The sequence below is a fragment of the Mastacembelus armatus genome, chromosome 15 (genome assembly GCF_900324485.2).
Source record: "Mastacembelus armatus chromosome 15, fMasArm1.2, whole genome shotgun sequence".
Taxonomy (NCBI): Eukaryota; Metazoa; Chordata; class Actinopteri; order Synbranchiformes; family Mastacembelidae; genus Mastacembelus; species Mastacembelus armatus.
In genome coordinates, this window is record NC_046647.1 from 8,852,979 (window position 1) to 8,878,899 (window position 25,921).

The 25,921-nt window shown below is 39.9% G+C and overlaps 2 protein-coding genes across 6 annotated transcripts in view; one reads left to right on the top strand and one right to left on the bottom strand.

Annotated features, from left to right (window-relative positions):
- Window positions 1–1,694: 1,694 nt before the first annotated feature.
- ggps1 (geranylgeranyl diphosphate synthase 1) lies at window positions 1,695–16,403 on the bottom strand. 2 transcript variants are annotated; one of them, XM_026309909.1, is made up of 4 exons: window positions 16,137–16,403; window positions 12,974–13,078; window positions 12,229–12,299; window positions 1,695–3,404 (listed from the first exon to the last, which is right to left on the bottom strand). In XM_026309909.1, exons 2-4 carry the CDS (start codon window positions 13,044–13,046, stop codon window positions 2,601–2,603), a joined length of 948 nt encoding a protein of 315 aa, XP_026165694.1. In that variant the 5' UTR covers window positions 13,047–13,078; window positions 16,137–16,403; the 3' UTR covers window positions 1,695–2,600. The 2 variants fall into 2 exon arrangements, with proteins under 2 accessions (XP_026165694.1, XP_026165692.1); XM_026309907.2 differs by having other exon boundaries at window positions 15,964–16,403.
- Window positions 16,404–16,662: 259 nt separating this feature from the next.
- arid4b (AT-rich interaction domain 4B) overlaps window positions 16,663–25,921 on the top strand; it is a 37,635-nt gene continuing 28,376 nt past the window's right edge. For 3 of the 4 annotated variants that reach the window (XM_026308833.2, XM_026308836.2, XM_026308834.2), the window contains exons 1-2: window positions 16,663–16,870; window positions 19,043–19,085. In XM_026308833.2, the coding sequence (XP_026164618.1) occupies window positions 19,080–19,085 (6 nt within the window). In that variant the 5' untranslated portion in view covers window positions 16,663–16,870; window positions 19,043–19,079. The remainder of the gene's footprint in view (window positions 16,871–19,042; window positions 19,086–25,921) is intronic. The other variant, XM_026308837.2, reaches the window with a different exon arrangement.

The window sequence follows — 25,921 nt, forward strand, 5'->3', positions numbered from 1 at the left end:
CAGGAATCTGTGCTGAAGTGAGCAGCACTTATTTCTATGCTCAGCAATGAGGTTTTCAAAATTTTGTTGTCACCACAGGAATATTTATGAGTGGTAGTTACAGTCCATATCCATCGGAGTGCCACCAAGCGTCACAAATGTGTAAAGCACAGCCCAGTGATAAATAATCCAAACCTTGCAGAGGATGAGGGAGACAGTGAGTGAGCCATGTCGCTCTTCACACAAAAGCTATTCTGTTTTGCTCTCAAACAGACCTCAGACACCGTGGGTAGAGAAAATCAATCTAGTCATCCTAGAGAGGCAGGGAAGAAAGGAGAACCTAGAGCGGCTTTGATTACTGTGATGGACTTTAAAGTCAGCACTGCAAAAGACACTTTGTGTGACTCCTATGTTTATCAAATTAGAAATGCATTTGCATCACATTTTCCCCAACTTGTGGTTGCTTGCAAGGAAAGTTAGTAGAGGAACCTTTCCACTAGATATTCAAGAATTTGACATTTTGATTGAGGGAGGTGTTTTCAAAGAAGCTCCAATTCAATCTGAAAGACACACAATTAATTGAATTGCAGCTGTCAAGAGCAAAAGCATCAGTGAGTCAACAGAGCTGTGTGGGACAGATAGCCTCTGTCCGCAGGGCTGCGCTTCTTTTCAGCAGCTGAGGAAAAACAACAGTATTAACAGAAACAGCAGATAATACAGGATTTAGATAACCGGCTCCCTGTATCTCAGGCCAAACTCGCAGCACAACACCTATCACAGCCATAGCAACCAACCCATGTGAATATTCAGTCAAGGTTTCTCAAAACAAAGCGCATGCAGGTTCTGTAATCACTCACGACATCGCCCCTTAGCTTGAAGCTTGTACTATTCAGCATGCAGTTTCAAAAGTGTTGCTGACTTTAAAAATCAACGCCTCTATCAGGTACAACAGGAGAAGCTGATGCTGATGAGCTGATGGCTCTATGTTTTATATCGGCAGGGCCCATGTGTATGACATGTTTCTGCATACATGGTAAATGTGGAAGAGAAGTACAAGTGCAGGAAAAAGCCTGTAAATACTGTCAAAGGCAGAAAGACACAAATTTGATTTTTTTTTTTTTTTACTACACCCATGTGCTCAGTAGATGGTGCTGCTTATCTCTGGAGAAAGGCTCCTGGTTTTAACAGTTTTCAACCTGTTCAGTTCAAAACTATTACAACTAGATTGTACTTCAGGGCTGCACGATTAATTGATCTTTGTTCAGCTACTTGAGCAATCCCCTTTCTTAGGGGACGGTTCTGCCTATTAGCAGAAAGAACTATTGCATAGCCCAGTGCTTTCTTTTCCTTATAAGCCACATTATCCAATAACAGGAATGCATGACATCACATGACAACCTGTAAACAAGAAGACTGATTCAAAAACTAATCTGACATGGTGAAAGAAAAGGCTCTGATAGCACTAATAAAATGAGCCAGGTTTAAGAAGAGCCTTACAGTGAAGGTATAAAGTACAATACTAAGGTATAAAGTACAATAACAGTAACAAGATCATGTTGGGTCATGCAAAAAAGAAAAATCAAAACATCTCGTTGGTCAAGAATCATGAGAGAAAAATCATGATTCAATTCTAAATGTAAAATTAGTGATAGTTTACCCAGAATCGTGCAGCCCTAGTACTGATGCCAGGCAGAATCAGTTTCAGTAGTCAGACATGCTGACAAATTATTGTTAAAGGGTTTTATTCAATTATGTCTGCTTCTAAATATAACTCAATCACCCCATTAAAATGCTGGTGAAAAGCTATTCCGAAGGTAAACCATGAGAAAACACAGCCTGCAATAAAGCAAAGCATCAACATGTTATTCATCTACAGCTGAGAATAAACAGCATGAGCGCTGCTTTGCATATAATGCCAGCGTGTTACATAACAAGCTGACAACTGGGTTGCAGAGGTCTTTTCTACAGGATTGGCTCTCAGGCTGGCTTAATGATTAAGGATCCCCCCAAATCACACATCACGCATTCAAGACATTCACATCTTAATTTAAACATGGACTTCGGGGCAAAAAAAAAAAAAAACAAAAAACACACACGCCATACACTTTGCGGTAGATAAACAGTTTTCATTTTTGGTGGCAAAACATTTTAAAAAATACATCGATATGCACTGTAGCACACATCAAAAGGAAGGCTTTTATGCTTTTTTGCCATCTTATTTTTCACTTTGAGCAGTGAAAACCATAAACTGTACAAACGTAGCTTCTGTTTTAATGTATTTATTCCGCTGACTGCACAGCTACGCTTGGATAAAAAAACTGATAAAGTGAAGTATTTTGTTAAGCAACATTTGAAGGATGCCATCTAGCACACAAAAGATGAAGGCAACATTTACTGTCTTCGAGTTGCTGAGTGCAGTCAGTGCTGTCTACCAGAATTCAGGTGTTTCGAGTGTCATGATTAATTGTAACTCTTTAGTTTGTGAATCTAACATGCTAGTCTGTCTGTTGAGCTTTTCAGAAATGTGTATATTTACTTCAGTGGAGTAGCAAAGCTTCTCTGTAATAGTGGAGTGTGCCGGGCTAGTATGTGAGTCATGTAGCAGTGAAAGGTGGGTGAGGTCAGTGGTTTTGGCTGGAGTGTGGCTCAACACTGGACTCTGCTTTGGCTTCAACTTCGTGATGCATTTGGCTGAGGTGTTTGACCAGGCTCTCCAGTTGAGGGTTTCCCCCAAATTCCCTGATGAGCCGGTAAGCCTCTGCCTCCAGGTCCCGCAGAGTCTGACGGGTGTAGGCAAATGAGCCTACCTTCTCCAGGTAGTCCACACAGTATCGCTTTATGTCCATGTTCTCAGTGCGCTGCCTCAGGATGTTCTGCACCTGAGTGCTCTCTGGACGTGACCATATGGCATGAATGAGGGGGAAAGAGAACTTGCCCTCCGTGAGGTCCTCACAGAAGCTCTTGTTCTCACTGTACTCACGTGAGCTCAGGTTGGCATAGTCGTCACGGATCTGAAAGAACAGGCCCAGTGTGTCCAGGAGTGGTTTCAGTTCCTGTTTCCAATCAGAGAAGAGCTGCATCAGACCCACAGCCAGGCCGAAGAGCCCTCCAGTTTTCTGCAGCACCATGTTGCGGTACTCCAGCTCAGTGGGACAGGTGTAGGTGTCCCTCCAGTGGATGTCCAGGCCCTGACCCCGGTGCAGCTCCAGCAGCTGTCGGGTAAACACTTTGACGGCCTCAGGGTGTTCTAGGGTCAGCACCTTCTCCAACCCCAAAAAGTAGACATAGTTGGCTGAGTTGATAACTGAGGGAATGCCATAGATGCTGTGGGCCACAGGGAAACCTCGCCTCAGCTTTGAGCTGTCCTCAATGTCATCTATGAGCAAACTGGCATTGTGCAGCATCTCGGTCACTTCAATGATCACCTGAACATAACAAAGATAATCGGTAAGTAAAAATACTTAAACTTCTCCACAAATTCATTAATACCAGAGACAAAGTCAATAAAATGCCATATAGACAAAGCTTAAAGCTATTCTTGATCTAGCAATAGAGACTGTGACAGGTTCTCATGTGCTGTGTGTAAATTATGCATTACAACTTGTAAACAGCAGAGGGTACCATTTCTACACTCTTGGCTGAACGTCTAGCGAGAGGCTTCATCAGCAGACAAAATAGTTGTTGCTGAAACAAATCAAGCCGTCAGAGCGGATGAAGACTTTAGCAGTGGCACACACCACTTCGGATCCAGATTTTGACAGGACTGTCAGTTTTATCTGGTTGGCTCTAAAAGTCAACTGCCCTGCCAGAAAGAAACAGTGGTTTGATGAGCTTAGAGAAAATGCAGTCACATGGTTAAGTAATTACCAGTGACACTGCAGGGCTTAGCACACTTTCACCTTCTCTAAAGAGAGAATGATGAGGGCTGCGTGCTTAACCTTAGCCATAATGAACAGTGTATTGACAAGCTCAACAGCTTTAATACAGTACGACCTTTAACAGCAGTAACACACATGCCCTGCCGAGTCCAGGCTTTTGTACAAATTCTTATACATCCTTTTTCACCTATATGAGGCAGCCCACCTGCTACATAAATACATTTCTTACATTTCTTCTGAACTAACATCGAATAACTGAAGTAGGCTTTTAACAGTGCAGCACACGGCCACAGTAAATGTCTTTTGTTCATCAGGAGGAACATCGACCCGATAACTAAAAATGGCACAGTTTCAGGTCCATGTTGGACACAAGAGCCAAGGTTGCCATCAGGTGTCTGCAGCTTGCTGGAGTGCTTTGCTGATTTAAAGACAAGTGGTGTGCCCTGGTAATGAAAGCTGTTTGTATGGGGCTGGGGAGCACAAAGAGAGGCTCAGTGGGTTGGGCACATGGCCAAGGCTGGGCCAGTTGAGCAGTTTAGTCGCCAAACACAACCTTTCCTTCGGCAGGGTCCTGACACTCACTCACCCTGCACCCTCAGTGAGCCACTGAGAACAGTGAGGGGTTGTGGGTAAAGCTGCAATGAATGCACACTCGATTGAGAAAATGGAAAATTATATAGGCAGAACCATACTCGAGAATCCAAAGGTTTGTTACAAGCAGACAGAGGTCCATGTGAATTACAATTCCCTTTCAGGATAAAGAAACAAGTGCACAATCAAGACATGATTTGCAATTCATAACAACAGCCTTACATAACAACAGCTATCAAACTCAGAAACAAGCACTGGCAATTTTCATGTTTTGGACTTTGAGTGTTTGGGTTCTCCAAGAAACATAATCAGTCAGCCTGTCATTCTATAATACTGCTGTTTTTAAGTGCAAAGCACCTTCACTGCTCTACCAGACTTCATTGACTATCACCAAAGGTTATTGATGCAGAAACTCACTCTGTTTAGAATCAGTTATCCATTAAGAAAGAAGAGAGTCCTTCATAACAAATGAGTCCAATATATTGAGGGGAAATACTCAGACGAGTCTGGATGCTAATCACAAGTATATCTGAATCCGGCTACAGTGTTGCTGGAAGTCTGGCCCTGTGTTTAAAATATGGTTATTACACCACACCTACTGGATTGTGTCATTCAAAAATGCTCTTTCATTCAGCTGGAACAGCAGTCTGTGTGGAAATAGTATAAAATATGACAAATGTCCTGCCTTTTTTCTAAAGAAGCCTCCACTTCAGATCTGTCTGCCTAACTACTGCAGCTAAACTATTTCCTATATTAAAAAGATACTGTCTAGTCTGATTTGGCCTTTTCAGCAATACAATCTGGTATTGTCACAACTTCTTATCTGCTCTATGTGATAATAATTCCTCACATTACAGGTTGTATCCAGGAATTTAGCCTGTTTAAAAAGATATCTTTATTATTGCACTGTCCAGCAGTTTTGAGTTGCTGCACATAATATTTAACCTGTTTATTTCCCACTCAGTTCTTATTTATTTTCTCACAGATAATAATCTCACTCTGCAGTGAGTTGTATTATCAGTCGTATGAAAACCAGAGGCAGCAGACATTCTTGTGAATGACACATGTTTTTAAAGTAAAAGAAAGGCTAACCTTTCTACACTGTCAGAGAGAACAGGAGGAAGCCAGTCAGCTAAAGGTTACAAGGCAACTGATGTGCACAGGGGGAATTTCCCGAAACTCCACAGTGGGTGCTGTACTATAGCGCACAGAAGCCCATATGGGTTTGATAAAAATGCACTGCCAAATGAATGAGACACTGTGCCACTGTCACTGCCTCCATCTATCTGAAGGCACAGTTGTTTCCATGGCGGCGACTTCTTGGCAGCAGTGTGCTAATGATGACGAGAGGAGTGCTCTCAGTCTCCATGATGGGTTCAGCAGGAGTTTTCAGAGCTGCTACACAAAGGGGGAGGGGATAAGTCTTTGATATGTGAGGCAGATTTAAACCTCAGCTATGTGCTGTACCAAAACTGTCTAAAGTGTAATTATCTGGGGAACAAAATTAGATTTAGATAAAATCAGCATGTGAATGTAGACCATATGAACTGCATAAATCTACATCAAACTCAAAACTCTGAGGTAACAGGGCACAAGTGCCCCTTAATCGAAAATGTCTGCACTGCTTTCAAGAGTCATAGCTGCATATAGTTTGAAAATAATCAAAAATGCCACTTTGATTGTTGAGGCACTCCATTTTAATTTTGCAAACTGAATTCACTCATGTGAAGACAAACAGCCCACTGCAGCAGTAGCAGTGTGGCAGGGCTGACATGACAGGACTGATCTATAATATTAATATTGCTTGATACTGACAAATGTATAACTCTTTCAAATGCATGCCCTTTTTTTAAGTGAAACTAGTAATCACAATGGGATAGGACTTATGCACCCTAGAAGATGAAATGACCACAGGAGATAGTGTGGCCCTGAGCTTTACTGCAGAACTAGGATTCCTCTTTTTGGGGAGGGTTTATAAAACATTCAGGACAAAGGGAGACCTGTTGAACAGCAAACCTAATGAGACCTGACAGGCTCAGCACTTAGCATTCCGCACCACAAAAGCCATGCAGATTCAGGAAACACAGATTAGTCTCCATATCTTCATCACTGGACATAGGACCAGAATTCAGTCCCTACCATGCTAATGCTAATTAGTGTAATATGGCCTGATCCCTCTGAGGGAACAGTGGCAATAGTCCTGCTCAATAAAACCAATAAATCCAACACTGCTAATTTGAATTAATCTCACTGAGGAGAGGAAGGAATGCTAAAGAGATAACTATCTCTATGTTCATTAATATATGTTGTCTAATCAGGCAGTATCCAAACAACAACAGTGATGGATGAGTGGGGTTGAAGGTCCATGACTAGAAGCATGTTAATCCTTTGCTCATAGATGTGATCAGGGACACAAGAAGCTGAGAAAGCAGTAGTAGCTCACTGGAGATTAATGTGGGTGAAGTACAACTAAAAAAAAAACAACAAAAAAACAAAACAAAAAAAAAGTGTGCTTGCTGCCATCACACTCCACTGTAACACCATCATCCCACTTCCAAAATAAAGTGTTAAATCCATTTTATCATGCAATACTAGCACACTAAATACAAAATATCCTGGTAACTAGCCCCATCACACTCAAAGATCTATGGATTAGAAACAAAACGTAATGCAACAGATTCAATTTGGTGTCTTCCTTTTTTCATACAACTTTACGACAAATGTAATGTGACTATGGGAGTTTTGGAATCGAATCGATTTCCCAGAAAGTGGCTTGACAACAGCTCACTTGTAGTGTGTTAAAAGGCTTTGTGAATATAATTTCAAGACCACGTCAACTCACTGCAAAGTTCCGCTTTCACTACTTTCTCATTTGAAATTCAGTTTGATAGTGAACATTTCTTATAACAGCGTATTTCCACACACTGCTGGGACTCAAGCCAGAACCTATTTGAACACATTTCCTTTTTTGAAGAAGAAAGTTGTATTTGTGCAGCCGGTCTTTTGAGTCATTGTAGCAGGGGCATTCAACCAAACTCAGAAAGACAAGGAAACTAGTAATAGCAGGGGAGTTGGCATTCTTGTAAGAAATAAGTTGCTATGTTATCTAATCACGCAGGAGGAGGATAGGCTGGGTTGATTCTTAGTTGTGAATTGTAGGATTTACAGGGAGGAATTTATTTTAGTGTCTTTCGTTTTTTTCCACGTGTAACTGATTTAATCTTCCTAGATGACCTGCAGACTGTATTAGATAGAATTGCTCCTTGAAGTCTCATTGCAGGAAGAGATTTTAGTAATATACTACACTTCAAGATAAACTATTCAGAAGATTATTGGAGAATTTAGTTTCCTAACAGTAGAGACTTTTCTGTTACTTCAAATACTAATAAAAGCTAATATAAAAATTATACTTTTGTTTCAAAAGCCTAAAAACTATCATGTAATTTCTGACTATTCAAATAACTCCAGGTAATAAGACTTCTCAGAGAATGTTAGATGTGTAAGGCACATCTTCATTATCCAATTTCTAAATCATGTTTAATCTAATATAGAAATGTTTTGAGTTACGAATGTAAAAGAAGGGGAGAGTTACCACCCCATGTAATAGAGGATTTAAAGCTCAGATGGGTTATGTCATATGGGTTATGTAAAACTTGAGAAAAGTGACTTAAGTGAATTAAGGAAAATTTGATTTCAAAACAGAAAAATAAGGGGTGTCCTCTTTCCCCCATGTTATTTGCCCTTGCCATTAAGACACTGGCAGAAAACATTCAGAAATAAGAATATTATTGGGTTAAAGGAAGTATAAAACTGAGTTTGTTTGCCGATGATCTTTTATTTTATCTTACAGATGTGGAATCATCCATTCCAAGATTATGGGTAATACTTTGTAGATATTCTGAAATCTCATTGAATACCTATTAAATTTAAGATTAATAATCTTAAATTTCAAATTTTACATACAATGAAATGGGGAAAACAGTTTTAAATATTCAGACTGCCAAATTAGCTTGAATAAAAGTAAATTGTGTAAGGACAAATATCTGCCACAAAGACTGCCAGCGTAGGCTAGTTTTCCTATTAATATTGTTAGTAGTATACAGTTGCAAGAAAAAGTATGTGAAGCCTTTGGGATTACTTGGATTTCTGCAGAAATTTGTCTTCATCTAAGTCACAACAATAGAAAAACACAGTCTGCTTAAACTAATACCACATAAACATTATATGTTTTTATTGAACACAACATGTAAACATTCACAGTGCAGGGTGGAAAAAGTATGTGAAGGCTAATGACTTCTCCAAGAGCTAATTGGAGCCAGGAGTCAGCCAACCTGGAGTCCAATCAATGTGATGAGATTGGATGTGTTGGTTAAAGCTGCCCTGCCCTATAAAAAACACACACCAGTTTTGAGTTTGCTGTTCTCAAGAAGCATTGCCTGATGTGAACCATGCCTCGCACAAAAGAGCTCTCAGAAGACCTACGATCAAGAATTGTTGACTTACATGAAGCTGGAAAGGGTTTCAAAAGTATCTCTAAAAGCCTAGATGTTCATGTATCCACGGTAAGACAGACTGTCTACAAATGGAGAAAGTTCAGCACTGTTGCTACTCTCCCTAGGTGTGGTCGTCCTGTAAAGATGACTGCAAGAGCACAGCGCAGAATGCTCAATGAGGTGAAGAAGAAACCTAGAGTGTCTAGAGATCTGTGGACAGATGAAACCAAAATTGAGTTGTTTGGAAAGAACACACAACACTATGTGTCGAGAAAAAAAGGCACAGCACACCAACATCAACACCTCATCCCAACTGTGAAATATGGTGGAGGGGGCATTATGGTTTGGGGCTACTTTGCTGCCTCAGGGCCTGAAAAGATTGCTGTTATTGACAGAAAAATGAATTCCAAAGTTTATCAAGACATTTTGCAGGAAAACTTAAGACCATCTGTCCGCCAACTGAAACCCAACAGAGGATGGGTGATGCAACAGGACAACGACCCAAAGCATGGAAGTAAATCAACAACAGAATGGCTTCAACAGAAGAAAATACGCCTTCTGGAGTGGCCCAGTCAGAGTCCTGACCTCAACCCGATTGAGATGCTGTGGCATGACCTCAAAAGAGCGATTCACACCAGACATCCCAAGAATATTGCTGCACTGAAACTGTTTTGTAAAGAGGAATGGTCCAAAATTCCTCCTGACCGTTGTGCAGGTCTGATCTGCAACTACAGGAAACATTTGGTTGAGGTTATTGCTGCCAAAGGAGGGTCAACCAGTTATTAAACCCAAAAGTTCACATACTTTTTCCACCCTGCACTGTGAACGTTTACATGTTGTGTTCAATAAAAACATGAAAACATATACTGTTTGTGCAGTATTAGTTTAAGCAGACTGTGTTTTTCTATTGTTGTGACTTAGATGAAGATCAGAACACATTTTATGACCAATTTATGCAGAAATCCAAGTAATCCCAAAGGGTTCACATACTTTTTCTTGCAACTGCACATCTTATTTTTAGAAAGTCAATGGTACCAATTATCTCACCTCAAAAATGTTTTAAAATAATATATAAAATAGTGGATAAACATAGAGAACTCTCAATTCAGTTAAGGAAATGTATTTTGGAATGTGTTTTCTAAAAGGGAAAAAGAAAAATAAGTAATTTTTATATTAGTTTTGCAAGTAGAGAGTAGTATAAGATAATGGTAATTTACCAAAATCAATAGGAATCCAGGGCTGTACATATTTATGGAAAAATATATGAGTTAGGAGATATGCGAGTAAAAAGGTATATGAATGGTGAAGAATATTATCAAGGAAGGGGAGGATTTTCCCTTTACATATTTGATACAAAAATAAAATATTATTAAAACATCTAAAATATTGTTTAGTTCAATCCAATAGTCAAAATACTCCAGGATTCCTAAAACAGAATTTATTTGAGAAAATTTGGGGCAGTTTTGGGCCGGTAAATAATGCTATTCATAATTAGGAAATAAACCTTTGATTTATTTTTTATAACGTTTGCACCTGTTGCCAGGCACAGTCGCTCTTGTAGTGTAGCTTCCATAAACAGTCAAACAACAAACTGCAGTCCATGTGAAAACCAGCATGACTGTGCACATACCTGCTACACTAGAAAAGCAGAAGTGCTACCTATGAGCTGGCAAAGATCCTGTTTTACATCAAAGTGTTACTCATTTTTTACACAAATTGTAGTTCTAGTGTTCTGCTATTAAATTTGCATTAATGAAAACTTAACACGTTTCAAAGCCTTTAATGGCTGTATTATATTTCTGTTGTACTGCTTTTAATTTGGTTTGTATAGCAGCATTGTTTAATTTCTTTAACTTAATTTTGAGAAGTGCTTTTTACGATATGTAATATAGTTATTATTAATGTGCCACTACTGAACAACTTTAAAGCCCTGAGTTGTGAGTGGATGCCTTTAAACGAAACAGCGGATGTAACAGCTACTGTGTATCAATGGAAGGAAATAAGTGAATGAATACATCCACAGCAGGCAGGACTTTATTAGTGCCTTAATTTGAATGATATTTAATGGATAGAATTTAGAAAGCAAAGTACATTAATGGACCAATCAGTGATTTTTTTATTTTTGACAGTTTTAACTACATGCAATTTTCACATTAATTCAAAGCTACATTTTTATGGAAATTGATCCTCAGTATTCTTTATTCAGGTTTAAAAATAAGCTCCTCTGTCTGTTCTGGGGGTGGCAACTAAGTGATGAAAAAAATGATCTGGTACAAGAAATGTGCACACAACATTAGGTGCCCTGATCTGTCTGACTCTGACAGAGTGTATCCCAGTTCTGCTGACTGCGTCCGCATTTCGCTCACTTTTCCCTGTGTCTTAGTGCTGCACACATAAGATGAATGGAAAAGAAGCAAGGACTGAGGAGTTGGGAAATGTGTTTTAAAACACGTCTTTTCCTCCAGTCCCTAATGTGAGGCATTCATTTACAAACTGATTTTCAATAAAGGGACGTATCAATCAGTAACAGATTTCTGCAAAGGATGCACTTGTGTATCCTCAGTTATAGCTCCTCCTCCCCCCTTGGTCCTTAGGGGAAAAAAAAGTTTTGGGACATCCTTCATCATGGCGGACTGGAATGACTTTCAGGTCGATCAAGGACTGACCAAAAAGGGGAATTAAGATTCACCCACAGCTTGCTATTGTTAGTCTCAACTATAGTCCTAACCCACAAACTCTATGATGGCTTTGCTTGTTCCTCTAACTTCTTTAACGGCTCTTCACCAGAGCAACGTCAGACTGTTTTGAATCGCTGCATAAAAGGTATGATGTGGGCGACAATTCAGAGGTTTGGATATGGGCTAATGGACTGTGCTGTTAAGCCCATGACTGACTACACGTAAAATGAACAGGGTTACTCAATTCTGCACCATAAGAACCATCTATAAGAACTAACAAAAATGCACCCAACTTCAGCAATTCATCAAATCAGCAATTATGGAAGGCTGCATATTTTTAACCCAGAGCAAATAACTGTTTCTAGTGATGCTCTATCTGTCTGCTGCTTTCACAGCATCCTGTAATAAATCATAGCCACTCTTTACCAAGCTTTACATTTACATTCAGTTAGGAACAATTCAGTTGACAAAACACTCTGGTTGCATTACAATTTTTAAACTGCCTATTCAGGATGAGCATAGCATCATTTCACCTTCATGGACCCATCTGCAATAACAAATAACAGACGGCTCTGAATGTTAACAGGCTTGAAATAGCTGAATTCTCACCTGTAGTTTGTCCTCTGGAACATTGAGCCAGTGGTTAAATGCTTGGGAAAGTTTTGTCCTCACCTGCTTTCCTAAAAAGTCAGAGAAACACAAAGTTCAGTCATGTTCAGACTAGAAAAAAAAAATGCATGCTGGTTTACATCAAACACAGGGAGTTTGTTTCAAAATGAGGTGTGTTTTTCTTTGACCCCAATGGACTCTGTTGTAAAGCTTTTTTCAGTGTTTGAATCTTCAATCTAAACTAACTCTAATGGGCTTATTACAATTTTATGTAAACCTATAGACATATTTTCCCACATTATGACAACAACACACTGCTTTAAAATACTGGATATTTTCTTTAATAAACACATCCATAGCAATACTTAAAAAATAAGACAACAGTAACACTGCATCAGAGGAAACATCTCAACTAACTGTGACTCCAAGGACTTGTCCTATTTACCCAGATGAAGTTTTTGATTTGGATCTGTCACTTCTCCACTGACATAAAGTGACCAAACAGTAGACAACTCTCCTAAAAAGCAGCAAATTTACATTTACAGCCTCAAATATAAGTAAAAGGCATAACCAAAACGAAGACAAATCATTTATGTTCAAACTAATGTCTATCCACTAGATAGACATTAGACATCTATCCACTAGATAGATATTTCTTGTCATCTCCTTCAGCATGCAGTCTAGCAGGTTAGTAAAGTTTTTTGTGATTGTGTGCTGGAGCCTTCCATTACATTTACAGACTCACCTGGCAGTTGCAACAAGTACTTGTAAGGCTCCAGCAGAATTCGCTCAGAGGCCGCTCCGGAGTTACTTGACATCACTTCAAATTTACACAAATCTGTATTGGAGGCTGAAGAACAACAACAACAACAACAAAAAAAAAATAGGAAAGAAATTAGGAAAGCAATGTTGGTTAAAGTGTCACTCCGGCAAAGCCTCATGAATCTTTACCTTCAAAACAATTTGTTCTGTCTTCATCTCTCAGTCTGGGACATATACTCTAAATTGAAGTGTCTCATACTTCTCTTTTTTTTTTACATTAGGTGTAAGAAATTTGTAAAAGTGCCAAATTTTAAAAATGGGCAGTGAAGAGCAATACTGCAAGAGACATACAATTAACAATTTGGTTTACATCCTCAAGCTGTATTTTTTATCTATACTATATGAAAAGTTACTTTACAAGAGTTTGAGCCATGAATTAATAACCTAAACCCGTTCTTAAGTAAATGTAAGAGATTACAAGCAGAGATGGATTATGAGCCTGTGGGCACAGACATGTAAAAGGCCTCCACCCTCCTACACTTCAACCATTAAGAGTCACAGTATGAGCAACCACATGATCTTTACTCAGTTTGTGTCTTCTTGTAATTGTCTTCCGTTTTAGCCAGCGTGTGTCTCTGCATATTTTTGTGAACATTTTACTGTCTTTGGGGAAGTTTCCTATTTAGTCATTTTTGATCTCTTTGTAGTTGCATCAAATTTTTTTGTAGTAATTTCAGTGACTTTCTAATGTAAAGCCCCTTTATGATTCTCTGTACTAGCACCCCCCCAGCCCTTGGGCCCCTAGGCCTGTTCAGTAAACCATCCATGATTACAGGTCACTATCTGAAATGGGATGGATGACTGAAGCTACAAGAATCAGCCATGTGTGAAGCCTGTTGTGATTTGAGAGCTGGGTTACTTACAGTTTTATTACTGAACTATAATCCTGCTAACTTGCAATTCTACAATTACACTAAAGCAAATAGACACAGTGACAGTGACTGTAAATTATGATGCCTGTGGTGTGTTCAGGTTTGATTACTTATACCTGCTATTTCTCAGCACCATATGTAAAGCAGGGTCTTAACACAAACAGTGGGGAGCAGGTTTTACTGGACAAACGGGGGGGGGGGGGGCAGGTTTTACTAGACAGAACTGTAGTAAAAGAAAAGGCAAACAGAGGTAACTGACATCCAATACAAGACTGCATAATGCTGCTACACACTAAAACTGATAGCATCTGAGATACTTATACAAATTTATTGTGCTTGTCCTTTAAATAACCACATAATTAATGTAGGGCTGCAAAAAATGACTAATTATTAATAATAGATTAAGTTTTTAATTGACTTATCTGACTGTATACAAAAGAACTTTGGTTTCAACATTTTGTCAAAATATGAACCTTAAACTGCAAGTCTATAATAAAACACAATTTTGTTAAAAAGTGCTTGTTTACTGGAATTTCACTCTTAAAGCAAAAATGAGTGGTGCATTAACCCAAATGACACAACACGCTCTTAGACATGCACTTTTAACATTCCTAGATATTATCCTGACAAGCTGCATGGAAGAACCCAATTGTCACAGGAACATGAACCACACATTACCCAGACTTTTTTCCTGCAGTTCCCTTGTAAAAAGTGCACTGTGTCTCCTGTATGCTCTACAAAGGCAACACTGCCCTCATCGAAATCACCTGGATTTTCGCCCCAAGTGAGGCCGTGTCATACTCAGACAATCTCCCGCTGTCTGCTGCATGTGTAAACGACAACTCTGGACATGATTATCCGGAGATTATATGTGAAAACAGAAAGTACACCCAACAAGAAACTGATATGTTTGTGGTGTAACGCACTGGGTGACACATGTGCAAGGCCATGAAATCCGCTTGTACAAAATGACTCACTCATGATTAATTAAACTAAGAAAAAAAAAAAACATCACTATTACTATTACAACCTCCCCCCCAAAAAAATTATGACCAAACATCTATTTACATCCAGTCACATAAATATTTGTAAAGCTATCAGTCTAAAAAAAATTGGTAATGTTCAGTCACGAGACAACAAAATTAGGGAACTAAAATCAGTTCAAAAAGGCAACCATTCACTGCAGCTCTGCTTGTGATCAAATGTCAGAGATACACATTAAATTATCGGACTGCCATTGCAGTTTCTTCATACATTGTATAGACCAAGAGATTGTGCAGTATTATCCAAATAAGATGTGATCCCTTGACAGGTAATGTTACCTACTGATTCATCAATAATTTTGAAAAACTGACACTACTGCATACATATACACACAGTCTATTAGAACAGTCTGGCAATAAAAACTTTCTTCATGACGGTGATAATATTCAGTTTTATTAAAACAGTTTGATACAGCTGATTCAACTGTACAGTCACCGGAAAATGCATGTTGACAGGTGTTTCTATTATTTTGTTCACCACATTTATATGAAAGACAATAGGCTATATAACAGACAAAAGCAGCCCAGGCAACATCTGTCAAAAGGATCATCATGGAAATGGATTTATTATATGACTGTTGTTAGACTGGAATAGTTTTCACTTGGTTTAGCTAATAAACAGGCAAATGAGTATAATTACTCATTTAATAGGTTCAAATGTACTATTTATCATGGCACAGCAATAAACTTAATAAGAGTACATTATAATTCCACCATATGTGTTATTTGGTGAAAAGTGGATAACAAATAATAAATACGCATTTTTATCATCATCCACATAAATAAAATGATCAAAATCTAGGTAATTTCCCATTAAAGGAAAGTCTCACAACAAAACAATTTCTGTTCAATAATATTCTATCTATTCCATACTTGCATTTTCAGATGTTAGTGTAATGAACCAAACCAAAACAATGCGCATCCCTTTACAGTGAGCACATACACACATACCCTACGGACCGAACTCTCCAGGTCCCCTACGTGTTAACTCCACCTACCTTAGCTGCTGACTACCCGTCCTGTTTTCCTGTTAGCCACACTGCTAATTAGCTCGCGTTAGCAGGCTACCATAAAGGCGCTGCTGTGCCACCGTTGAGCATTTCCTTCCTTTCCTGGAAAATAAAAACTTACTATTCGACGATGTTTGACTAAGGCACACGATATGACTTACGTCTTATCCACACTTTATATCATTTTCACATCCGTGAGCTGCGGGCCATTTCACCAGATGCTATGCTAAGCTAATGCTAATACCAATACTGCCGCGTACCGTACTTTTCGAGAGCAGCTAGTTTTGCTGAGCCACCTATATACGCTCCGGCTTTGTTACAGAGCAGGCGCAGATATACAATATGGGTGCCTGCACGGTGTGTGTTGCAGTTATTTTCTACATTGCCCGGTACAAACTTCCGACATATAGTGTAAAGTGGAAAAAGACTGTGTTGTGTTGTCGGAACACTCTGTGACACATATCGAACGCACACATGTGTTTGAATAGTGGGGGTTGTAGTTTTTTAGCATTTTTCGCTCACCCACTAGGATTACTTAGTACGCATCACTATAGGTATTTTTCTCTCGTATCAGCCAATCACGTACTGTTAAGGCGTCCCCATTCACTGTGTCATCCAATGGCCGGTCGTATCCCTGTAAGAGGCGGGGTTAATGTGGCTGCCAATCATCCCCGGGGGCGGGGCGATGATCACAGAAAGAGCTAGGCTAGATGAGCTACTCAACAAGGCAAACAGCAGAGCTCTGCGAAAACGACTTTTACCCATCCGCATCCAACATCAACCGGGAGCCAACGGACGACGTGAAAACCTGTCAGATTTCGCACATAAATGTTCCTATGGATTACTGATACACTTTCGTCGAAAAACAGAAGTGTTTCTCAACTTGACAGCATAGGTAAGCCTGCTTTTGTTCGGCAAAGCCATCGCTATTTTGAATAGTTTTTTTACTAGCTTGCTTCCCTGCTGCTACCAAGCCAACCTTGACGTTAGCTAACTTGTTAACTAACGCCGTGATGTGTTTTTTTTCGGGGGGGAGGTTAGGGAATGAATGAATTAGGCGACTGGACACCAAAAAGCTGACGGCTCAGAATACAAAAACAACTTGGTCAGCTCGATAACAAAGTTATGCTGTCGCCAGCCAAATTAAGCTGGTGAGCACAGTGAGAGGTTGTGCTACTCCAGGGCTGAATAGTTTCGAGCACCGGACTGTTGTGTTGTTGAGCGGAGGAATCCTCGGAGAGCTCGTCGTCGAGCAGCGCCTGTCATGGTGTTCCCCGATAGCCATCAAAAGTGATATTACACGAAACCACCGGCGACCTGTAAAAGCTTGGCATCGCTGCAGGATGTGATTTGTCAGCTAGCGACTAAACGGGGTAGTTTACCAGGTAAACTGCGCTGTCAGGCTTTTCTTTTGTGCCAGCACAGTATGGTCGGCTCCTCACGATGGACTTGTCCAGTGTAGGTTGGACCAGACGGGCTGCCTCGGATCAAGCAACTCACCCGTTTGATCGGTCGTGGCATTATAGCCAGATGCGGGGTGGACTATTTCCCTTGTGTTATTCTGAATGTTACGTGTGCGTGACTAGTATTGTGCATATTTCCGTAACTACCTGGTAACATCATCGCTGACAAACTGACTAGACAGCAGTCATTACTGAAGAGCTCGACGCTTTAGTTAACCAGGGTTTAGGATAGGGGCAGAGACGGCCGAGGCTCGGGCTGTGTGTGCGCTATCGTCGCTCGGTCACTCACACTTGCAGCGGCTGGTCTGGCAAATTGTCTGGGGCGGATGACATTGTATCCTCCGCGACCAAGAGCCACAAACGAGGACCGCGACCTTGGCCGGTGTTACAGCAATAAAACGGTGTAACGTTGGGTGTTAATGCGTTACAAGTCTCCCCAGAGCTTGACCTCGTTACGAACCGTCGACTTGTTTCTTTGTCAGAGACAACCTCACTCTCAGCGGTGAGCAGTCAGCGAAATGCCAGACCAGTCGATAACCAGAACATTTGGTTAAGAAAGAAAGTGACTTTGGCTGGGGCTGCCCAGCTGGTTCTCACTTTGTTCAGCTCAGCGTAGCTATTGTGGCGCATCTTTATCGTGACATTTGCACAAAGGTGTGCTTCGGTGGCCATGAGCAGTGTTATTATCGTTATTATCGAGTGTACTCTCCGCAGAGAGCAGCGCACCGACACAAGGGAGAGAAGCGAAAACGAAATTGAACGGTCTCGGAGCACTTTTCCCCGATAACAGCATATATAGAAATAAAAACCCAGAGAGATTCGTCTCCGACAGAGAAATGGCTCTGACAGTGGCAGGTGAATTTCCACCACGGTTCCCGCAATTTTCCAGTGTTTGTGCGCCGAAGTGTTCTCCTTTCTAGCCGCCTGTCAGCTACAGAAATGGCGTCATCCTCTGCTGTGGTGTTGGTTTAGTCGGTGCAGCGCAGACAGCAGGCACAGCACGCTGCCCTACTCGGAGCCGAGCGCCGGGCGGCTTTGGCACCGTCTATCCGTTCACCCAAAACTGCTACGTTATCCGCGGATTTAGCGAAGACCGAGCGAGCAAGGAGTCTCTTTGGCCGGCGACTAGTCACTTCGTGTTTGCTCGCCCTTTGTAGCCACAAGCCAAGTCCTGCTCACTGACTGACTACATCACTGTGCATTACATAAACAGCTTTAAAGCCTCTCCGGGTGAGAGTGTCCAGCCTGCCACGGTTTACTTTGCAACACAAGACATTTGTGGGAATGTGGCTCGAAAATCTCAAGCACACGTAACCACTAGCTCTCGGCGTTACTTCGATTTATTACAGCAAACGCTCTTTAAACTTTTCTTAAACCAGTCACAGCGTCGATTCACATTCGCTACAATGAGATCTCATGCACACACGGTGTGTTTTCCAGGCGGTGTAAAGTGTGCGTCTGCCGCCCAGCTTTTTCATGGCATCCAGCCGTGTAGCAGAAGAAGTGATGTCATCATAACATAACCGTGTCTTGTTGTGGCAGACCCTGAGTTGGCACTCTCTGTCATTCCTAACAGCCTGTCCGACCTCTGTTTCCGTCCTCAGATTCGTTACACTGGTCACCTAGAGGACTCATAGAGAGATGAAGGTAGGTTCATTCATTATTTTTTTTTTAATCTGCATGTGTTTAATGCCAAGGGAAGCTCTGGGTTACTACTACTTCTGCATTTCCAGTGTTAAGTCGGTTTCAGTGAACTCTTGTATAAACACACCATAAGGTGCTATCAGTGTTTTATATGCAAGGCTTCATCCTTTTGTTCTCATGAATAAGACAAGTGTGAACTTTTACTAAATGTCAGTTTCGGTTCTGTTCAAACACAACAGTGTCAGTGTGTTGGACACAGGCCAAAGTAATACATTCATTTGATAAGCATGATATTGAGTTTCCAATGGCTTCAGCTGTATTTCAGTGGGAATAATGTGATTTGGAAACTGTAATTTTGGTCTTGTGCTTTTTTATGCCATGCTATTGAATTATAAGCAGAGAAATGGGGTGGATATGTTTTGATGTGTGAATTTGTGCTATTATCATAGGACAGGTCATTAATCTGTACTAAAGGGATGGTGCATAGCTGTATATGAATAACAGAATAAACAAAGCTGTAACATTTAGAAATGTTAAAGTTCTGGTGTTGCTTTATTTAGTGTGAAAAAGTCTCAGCTGTCATGTTTTGGAAATAGCCTGTGAAGAGTAATCTTTTCTTATAGTTTCAATGAATCACAGTTGGGACTTTTGTTGTGCCTGCAGGCTGTTGTATCTTAAATTGTCATTTGCTGCCATGAGATCCATATGCAGAGCCAAAAGCTGCAGGTCGTTTGACTATTAAATCAATTGGTACACCATACAGCCACTTTGACTTTGTCTGTCTTTTTAGCTCCTGTTTTATTTGGCCTGTGTTGTAGGCAGAAGATGTGAGCACTTTGATAAGATATGTGTTTGGAGTGTTAACAGTGCACAAATTAAAAGCTTCTCTGGTAATGATTTGTAGTCTGTCACTTTGACTCTAGTAGTGTTATTCTTATTGTGGTTAAACAAACCCAACCACCTCCCAATAATAAACCTATATGCAGGATACCAAGGTAGCCAATTAAAACGCAACAGTGCACCACAACACATCATGAGATGTGAAAACTGTTGCCAACATTGTTTTTTCTGCACTATCATATTGCTTAAAACCAGGTATGATGAAGAAACCATTTTGATCTGATACAAAACTTGGTCTTTTCCCTACTTCAGAAGCATTTCTGTTGTCTGAATTCATGCTTATCCTACTAGTAATGCTGCCTTTAATTACAGGATGATCTCTGCTTATATGATGAATTGTTTGTGTTAGAGGACGGCAGCTGGGTTGTGATTGTGATGATTAGAAATGCATGTGAGTGAACAGACTCTAGGCACAGATGATATACAATCATATGTTTTTAGCAGATACAGAAACCTTGAAGTAGTTTTGCTGCTTAATTTCCCTCAACTGTCTGCTTGAATAAAATGTCATGTGTGAAAATTCATTAAACTGTTGCTGTTTCTGCCATTACCATTTTGCAGTTATTATCATCTCCAGCTGGATAACACTAAGCTTATATTAGATGATTATTATGCTTATATTTTTTTAACTACATAACTGCTGACAGGACTGATGTTTTCGCATTGACGTTTCTGGTTTAATGTTGTTCCATTTGTTGTTTTTATACAGCTCGGAGTCATCTGGCACTATTGATGCTTGAAGTGCTCTGCAGAAGCATCTGCTCAGTGTCTAAACTGTAAATTGCTCTGAAACTAGCACAACTTTTCATTATGTTCACTTAGCATTTCATGTCACTTTGGCTTATGGGCCACAGCTTTTCTTCATCAGCTGAACGCAATGCTTTGAGACTGTGCTGGATAAAGCACCTTGTGTCATTAGACATCCAAAAAATGGACTATTGTGCTGGGTAATTGTTTGAATTCCTTAGTCTGCTCTATCTGATAAATTAATATGAACATATAATGTAAATGGCTGTGCTTTAACTGAAATAAAGTAAGTCCTGACTTGAGCAGAAGTACTGTGGTAGAGGCATACAGTTAAACTTTGTCCATGACCTTGGTAACCCAGGGACGATTTAATGAAAACGTCTCGAATATTAGTATTGGCAGTCCAATCCCATAATAAATATTTAACTATTTCAGAGTCTATCCATTTATAACATAATGGTATAACCTACATGAATGTAAGCATATAGTAACGCTGCTGTCCCTCTAATTGATTCCCAAATCATAACATTACACTACAGCACCCAGAATTTTGACTTACCATACATATGGATGTGTGGTATCATTGTTAGATTAACAGAGTGCTACACAGATTTTGCTTCTCATAGAATAGTGCTATATACTATGTGGAACAGTAGTTTAATTGTTATTGTCTTCTGTGGCTTTCGAGTAAAAGTAACCCTAATGCCATCATCGTTGTTCTCTCACCCTGACACTTAACATTTATAACATAAAGCATGAGTTATAAACTGCAAGGTTTGCAAGACTTTAGAAAGCAGCAGAGGTCTACTGAAAATGCCAATGGGTTGCATTAAGGGTGTGCAGGAATTCAATGTTTTTGGATTTGCACCCAAGCCAGATACTAAAATTCAGGCTACCTTGGCCTTGGCTGCTTTGATTTTTCACTGTTCTGTTTATAACATAGGTCTTATTAGTGCTCAGAGTTATGGAAAGGCAGTAGTGAATAACTGAAGAACCTAGAGCTTCTGATTGAAGCTGGTCTGTAGAAAAGTGCTGTGCTGCAGTAATGAAATTTATTTTTTCTGAAGTTAGTATTTGATTCAGACAAGTTTCAGCTGCCATAGGTATGGTTAACGGCACGGGGTGCTGTGGTGATATGCTACATACTCATGCATTACCAAGCACTTAAAATACATTTTGCAAGTCTTAAGATGAATATTGTTTATATGAACTATGACTAAGGATATCTCTCAGTAGATACTTTAAAATGAAGAGACATTTTTTTCCTGTGTGCTTACATGTTAGCTCAGTTATATGTATTTGAAGTTAGGCATTGAAGGTAACATACCAGTGTTTAGATGTTATTGAAAAGTACAGAGTCCATCGTATTTACAATTACTGTTGGAGATAGGCATTTAGTAATTTATTGCAGCTTAGTTTGAGTAATAATGCAGGATGAGTGGATTTGCTGCTGTAAGTGGTTGGGTAAGTGTGCATACAAAAGATATTAACATTATTTTCTCTGGTTTAAAGCTACCATAGTATTTTCAAGGCAATTCCTGCTAAACCACCGGTCCTTAGAATTGTGGTGACACTGGTTTGGACAAAGAGTTTATTCACAACAGGATTATTGTACATGTGAGCCAGGCCAGGACGGAGGTTAATTCTTTCCTGCATGCCTCTTGCATATTCCTTTCTTCGACCTATGACTCTGTTCATTATAGATCACTATAATGGGTCAAAAACTATTGTTTATAATATTTCAGCAATGCTACTACTTACTGCCTACATGGTTTGTTAAAAAAGGTGCAGGTTTGTGCGCTTATCTAAACATCAATATGTGGTAATTCTCACAATGACAATAATTGATTTGTCACACAGATATCTAGTTTAGCATAGGCATTTAAGTGTTATGTCATCGTGTTTCCACTACCCTAACCTGGTATGACTGCTGAATAAAAACCTGTCTGTGCTCCGGGCATCATTTTGCATTGGTGTGTAAGTTAAAACATGCCAACATAGAATAGTCCCCGATTAATCCTAACAACATCATGTGTTTCATTTTAAGAGTCTGGATTACACTTTGACAATGGCAACAGTTATGATTTTAAAAAAATAAATGTACAGACTAAGTGAATTTCTGGTGTAAAAATTAAGACACAAGCTGGTGTTGATAGTAAAAAGGGTTGACTATAATTTCACTTGTGTGTTGGTTGTTACCATAATTTTACGTTTACATAATCTTTCCATCACCTCAGAGAAATACTAATTATTAGGTTCTGGCAGTGGAAGAAGTGTTCAGATGGTTTACTTTAGTAGAAGTGGCAGTACTACATTGTATAATACAGTTGCATTTAAAGTCCTGTATTCAGTGTGTCACTTAACCAAAAATAAGTATTATAAGGAAATTGTACTGTATTAATAGATAGAAGTGTGTGACATCATGTAATTGCCTGTATAGCTCCACCCAGGCTATACCTGAGCAGAGTCTAACCAGCCAGAGTAACTTAAAACACCTGTGTGGGTGTGAAGAGCTACAGGTGTCAAATGTGCTTAGACTAAAACAAATAGTAGCCTGTTTTCCCTATTAAAGTGGAGTAAGGTTACATTGTCTGGCATTTACAAATGGCTTGTTGCTAAAATATTGGTGAGTTAGACTTGGATTGAAAAACAGGGGGTTTAACAGCTCTGCTTTATAATGGCTGGCAATAACAATCTGACCAATCATACTTTGTCATCTCCACACTGCATAGGAGTTTATGATAGTGGACAAAATGGAGCTAAATAAACAGTTTCTACACAAACACATCTCTACTCATCATAACAACATTGTTACTGAATGTTAGTGTTAACTTTGACTTGTTTATGTGCAGTCTATCTCAAAATGAAACATATTCTTGAATGTGATATTTATATTTACCTTAATGATAGTCAATGAAGGGCAGAAGGAACATTTTCAGACACTGCTGCATATCTTGATACATTAAGTGTATTTCTCCATGCTTTCATGGGGGTAGCCACCCAAAAACAACCTATCATCTGAAGAAAACAATCAGGGATTCCTTGAACTCCTCTCTGAATGCCAATCCACAGTTAGCATATAGCATGTCACAACATCAGTGTTTTTGTTCTGCTGCTTTTAACCTTGATAGATGCCAGGAAGCGTCTTTGTACTGAGTTGTCGAATGAAAAATGCTACAGTCACTCAGGCTGTCCAAGAAATGCACTATAAGCAGTAGCTTATTTTCAACTAGCGCTATGTGGAGTTGCCTGTTAAATTTTTCACGACCCCAGAGTCTTTATTGAGCAGAAACAGATCTCATTCTGCTCTTGCCAATGTCACTTCAGTATATTTTGTTTTGGTAAAGCTGAAATGATTTCTAACCTCTGACTTAATGTAGCAGCATTGTCTCTTTTGTGCTCTGACTAGAATTTATAGATTTATATATTGACTTGACTTTGTGTCACAAGTTCTCGGTGAGGAGGTAATAGACTAGTTTTATCTGTGTGATTCAACAGCCAGGGCAGAAGTACTTCATAACCAACCAGTCACCTCTGGCATTTTCTTTAGATGCCTACTTTATGGAGAGAAACATCTTTCATGGCATGAATTTAAAAAGTGTTACCTGATATAATATCTCTGCACATCTGACCAATATCCACATAGATCAGTTCTGTAATCGCTTTTTTTTAATCTCAGATGTGATGTTTTTAAGATGAATGAAGCTACAGTTGAGGTTTGTTACTTCTCATGCCAGCCACAGGTGCATTTTGTCACCCTATGCCAAGTCACATTTGTATGTGTTTAATCAAGCACATGTTCCTGGAGAGTATTTTCCGCATCAGTGGCACTAGGTGAATACCCAGAACGCTGGTCTTGATTGTACTGCTGCTGTTACCATGATGGAGACTTTTGCATACAGGAGCTAGAGGCGTATGATAAATACGGCTCTGCTTTTTTTTTTTTTTTTTTTATGACAGAACCTTAGGTGAGAGTAGCTCTTTTTAAGTGCGTGGCATTATTTTGAGTTGGCAAGAGGATGTTACATATCCCAGAGGCACAGGAATTCCGCCTCTCTAAGCTTCGCTGTTTTGATTGGTTGATCTTCTGAGCAGGGAAACATTGTCAGTCGTTCAGCAGTGGCAGAAGCAATAAAAACATAAAGAAGTCAGTATTTTTCTCCGGATAGCTGTAGGCTAAATGGCACTCCAATCCGTGGCATGGAATTTTCTTTCATAGATATAGCTGAATGTGGGGAGGTGGGGCATTGTGAGCGGAAACAACAAACCGTCCTCTATTTGCGTTGGCATGAGTGCATGACAAATGTAAATTTAAATGTTATGTAAATGTTTTCGCCCCTGCCTTTTAAGCTGGGGAGGTTTGGCGGCAGCAGCTGTCAAGATAACCCAAGTTTGGCCCTTTCTAACTCTTGAGCATGAATCGCCTTTTGAGTAGAAGACAGGAACAGGCTTAGAGCAGGGGAAGCAGAGAGAGACAAGTATTAGTATGAAAGAAGAGTTGGAACAGTTGTACACAGTAGCAGTCAGGCATTGTGTTGCGGCCATGACTGACAAGAGAGTTGGTTAGCCAGTGCAAATGGCTGCTGTGTCATGTAAACCTGGCGTTGGCTAGGGCAGCTGGTGCTGAGGCCAGACTGCACTAAACACTAATGAGGTGTTTATCTGAGAGGCTGAAGTGCACTGGACTCTGCCCCCTGAATCCCATCTGTAGAATCCCAGCGACTCTGGAGATGATGTACCCTGTCCTGGTTTGACAGTGACAGGCTTGTGGCCTTACAGACACAGAAGATGCAGTTTGTAAATCTGTTAAAAACATGATCCTGTTCTTATGTACCTGCAAGCAGTTTGTGGTATCTATCTGTTGGGGTGAGTGTTTAGTAGTAATATTTTTCTGCTGTGGTGTATTTAAGGTATAGTCAGTGAGTGAAAGACTGTTGTTGTTTTGATCAGCATCTATACAGATGGTTAAAGTTAGTTCCTCTCAGTTAAAACTCAAGTCTCCATGTGGCACACTAAAGTCGGATATATTTGTAACCTAGTAAATTACAGTTAATGTAATTTGGTAACATAACATTAACACAAACATCACCTAATTGAACATCATATTGACCGTTTTCAGTGGAACATGACAAACAATTTCCCCACCTGCCCAGCAGGAAAAAGAACAGCCTCTGTGTGGTTTGTGGAGCGCA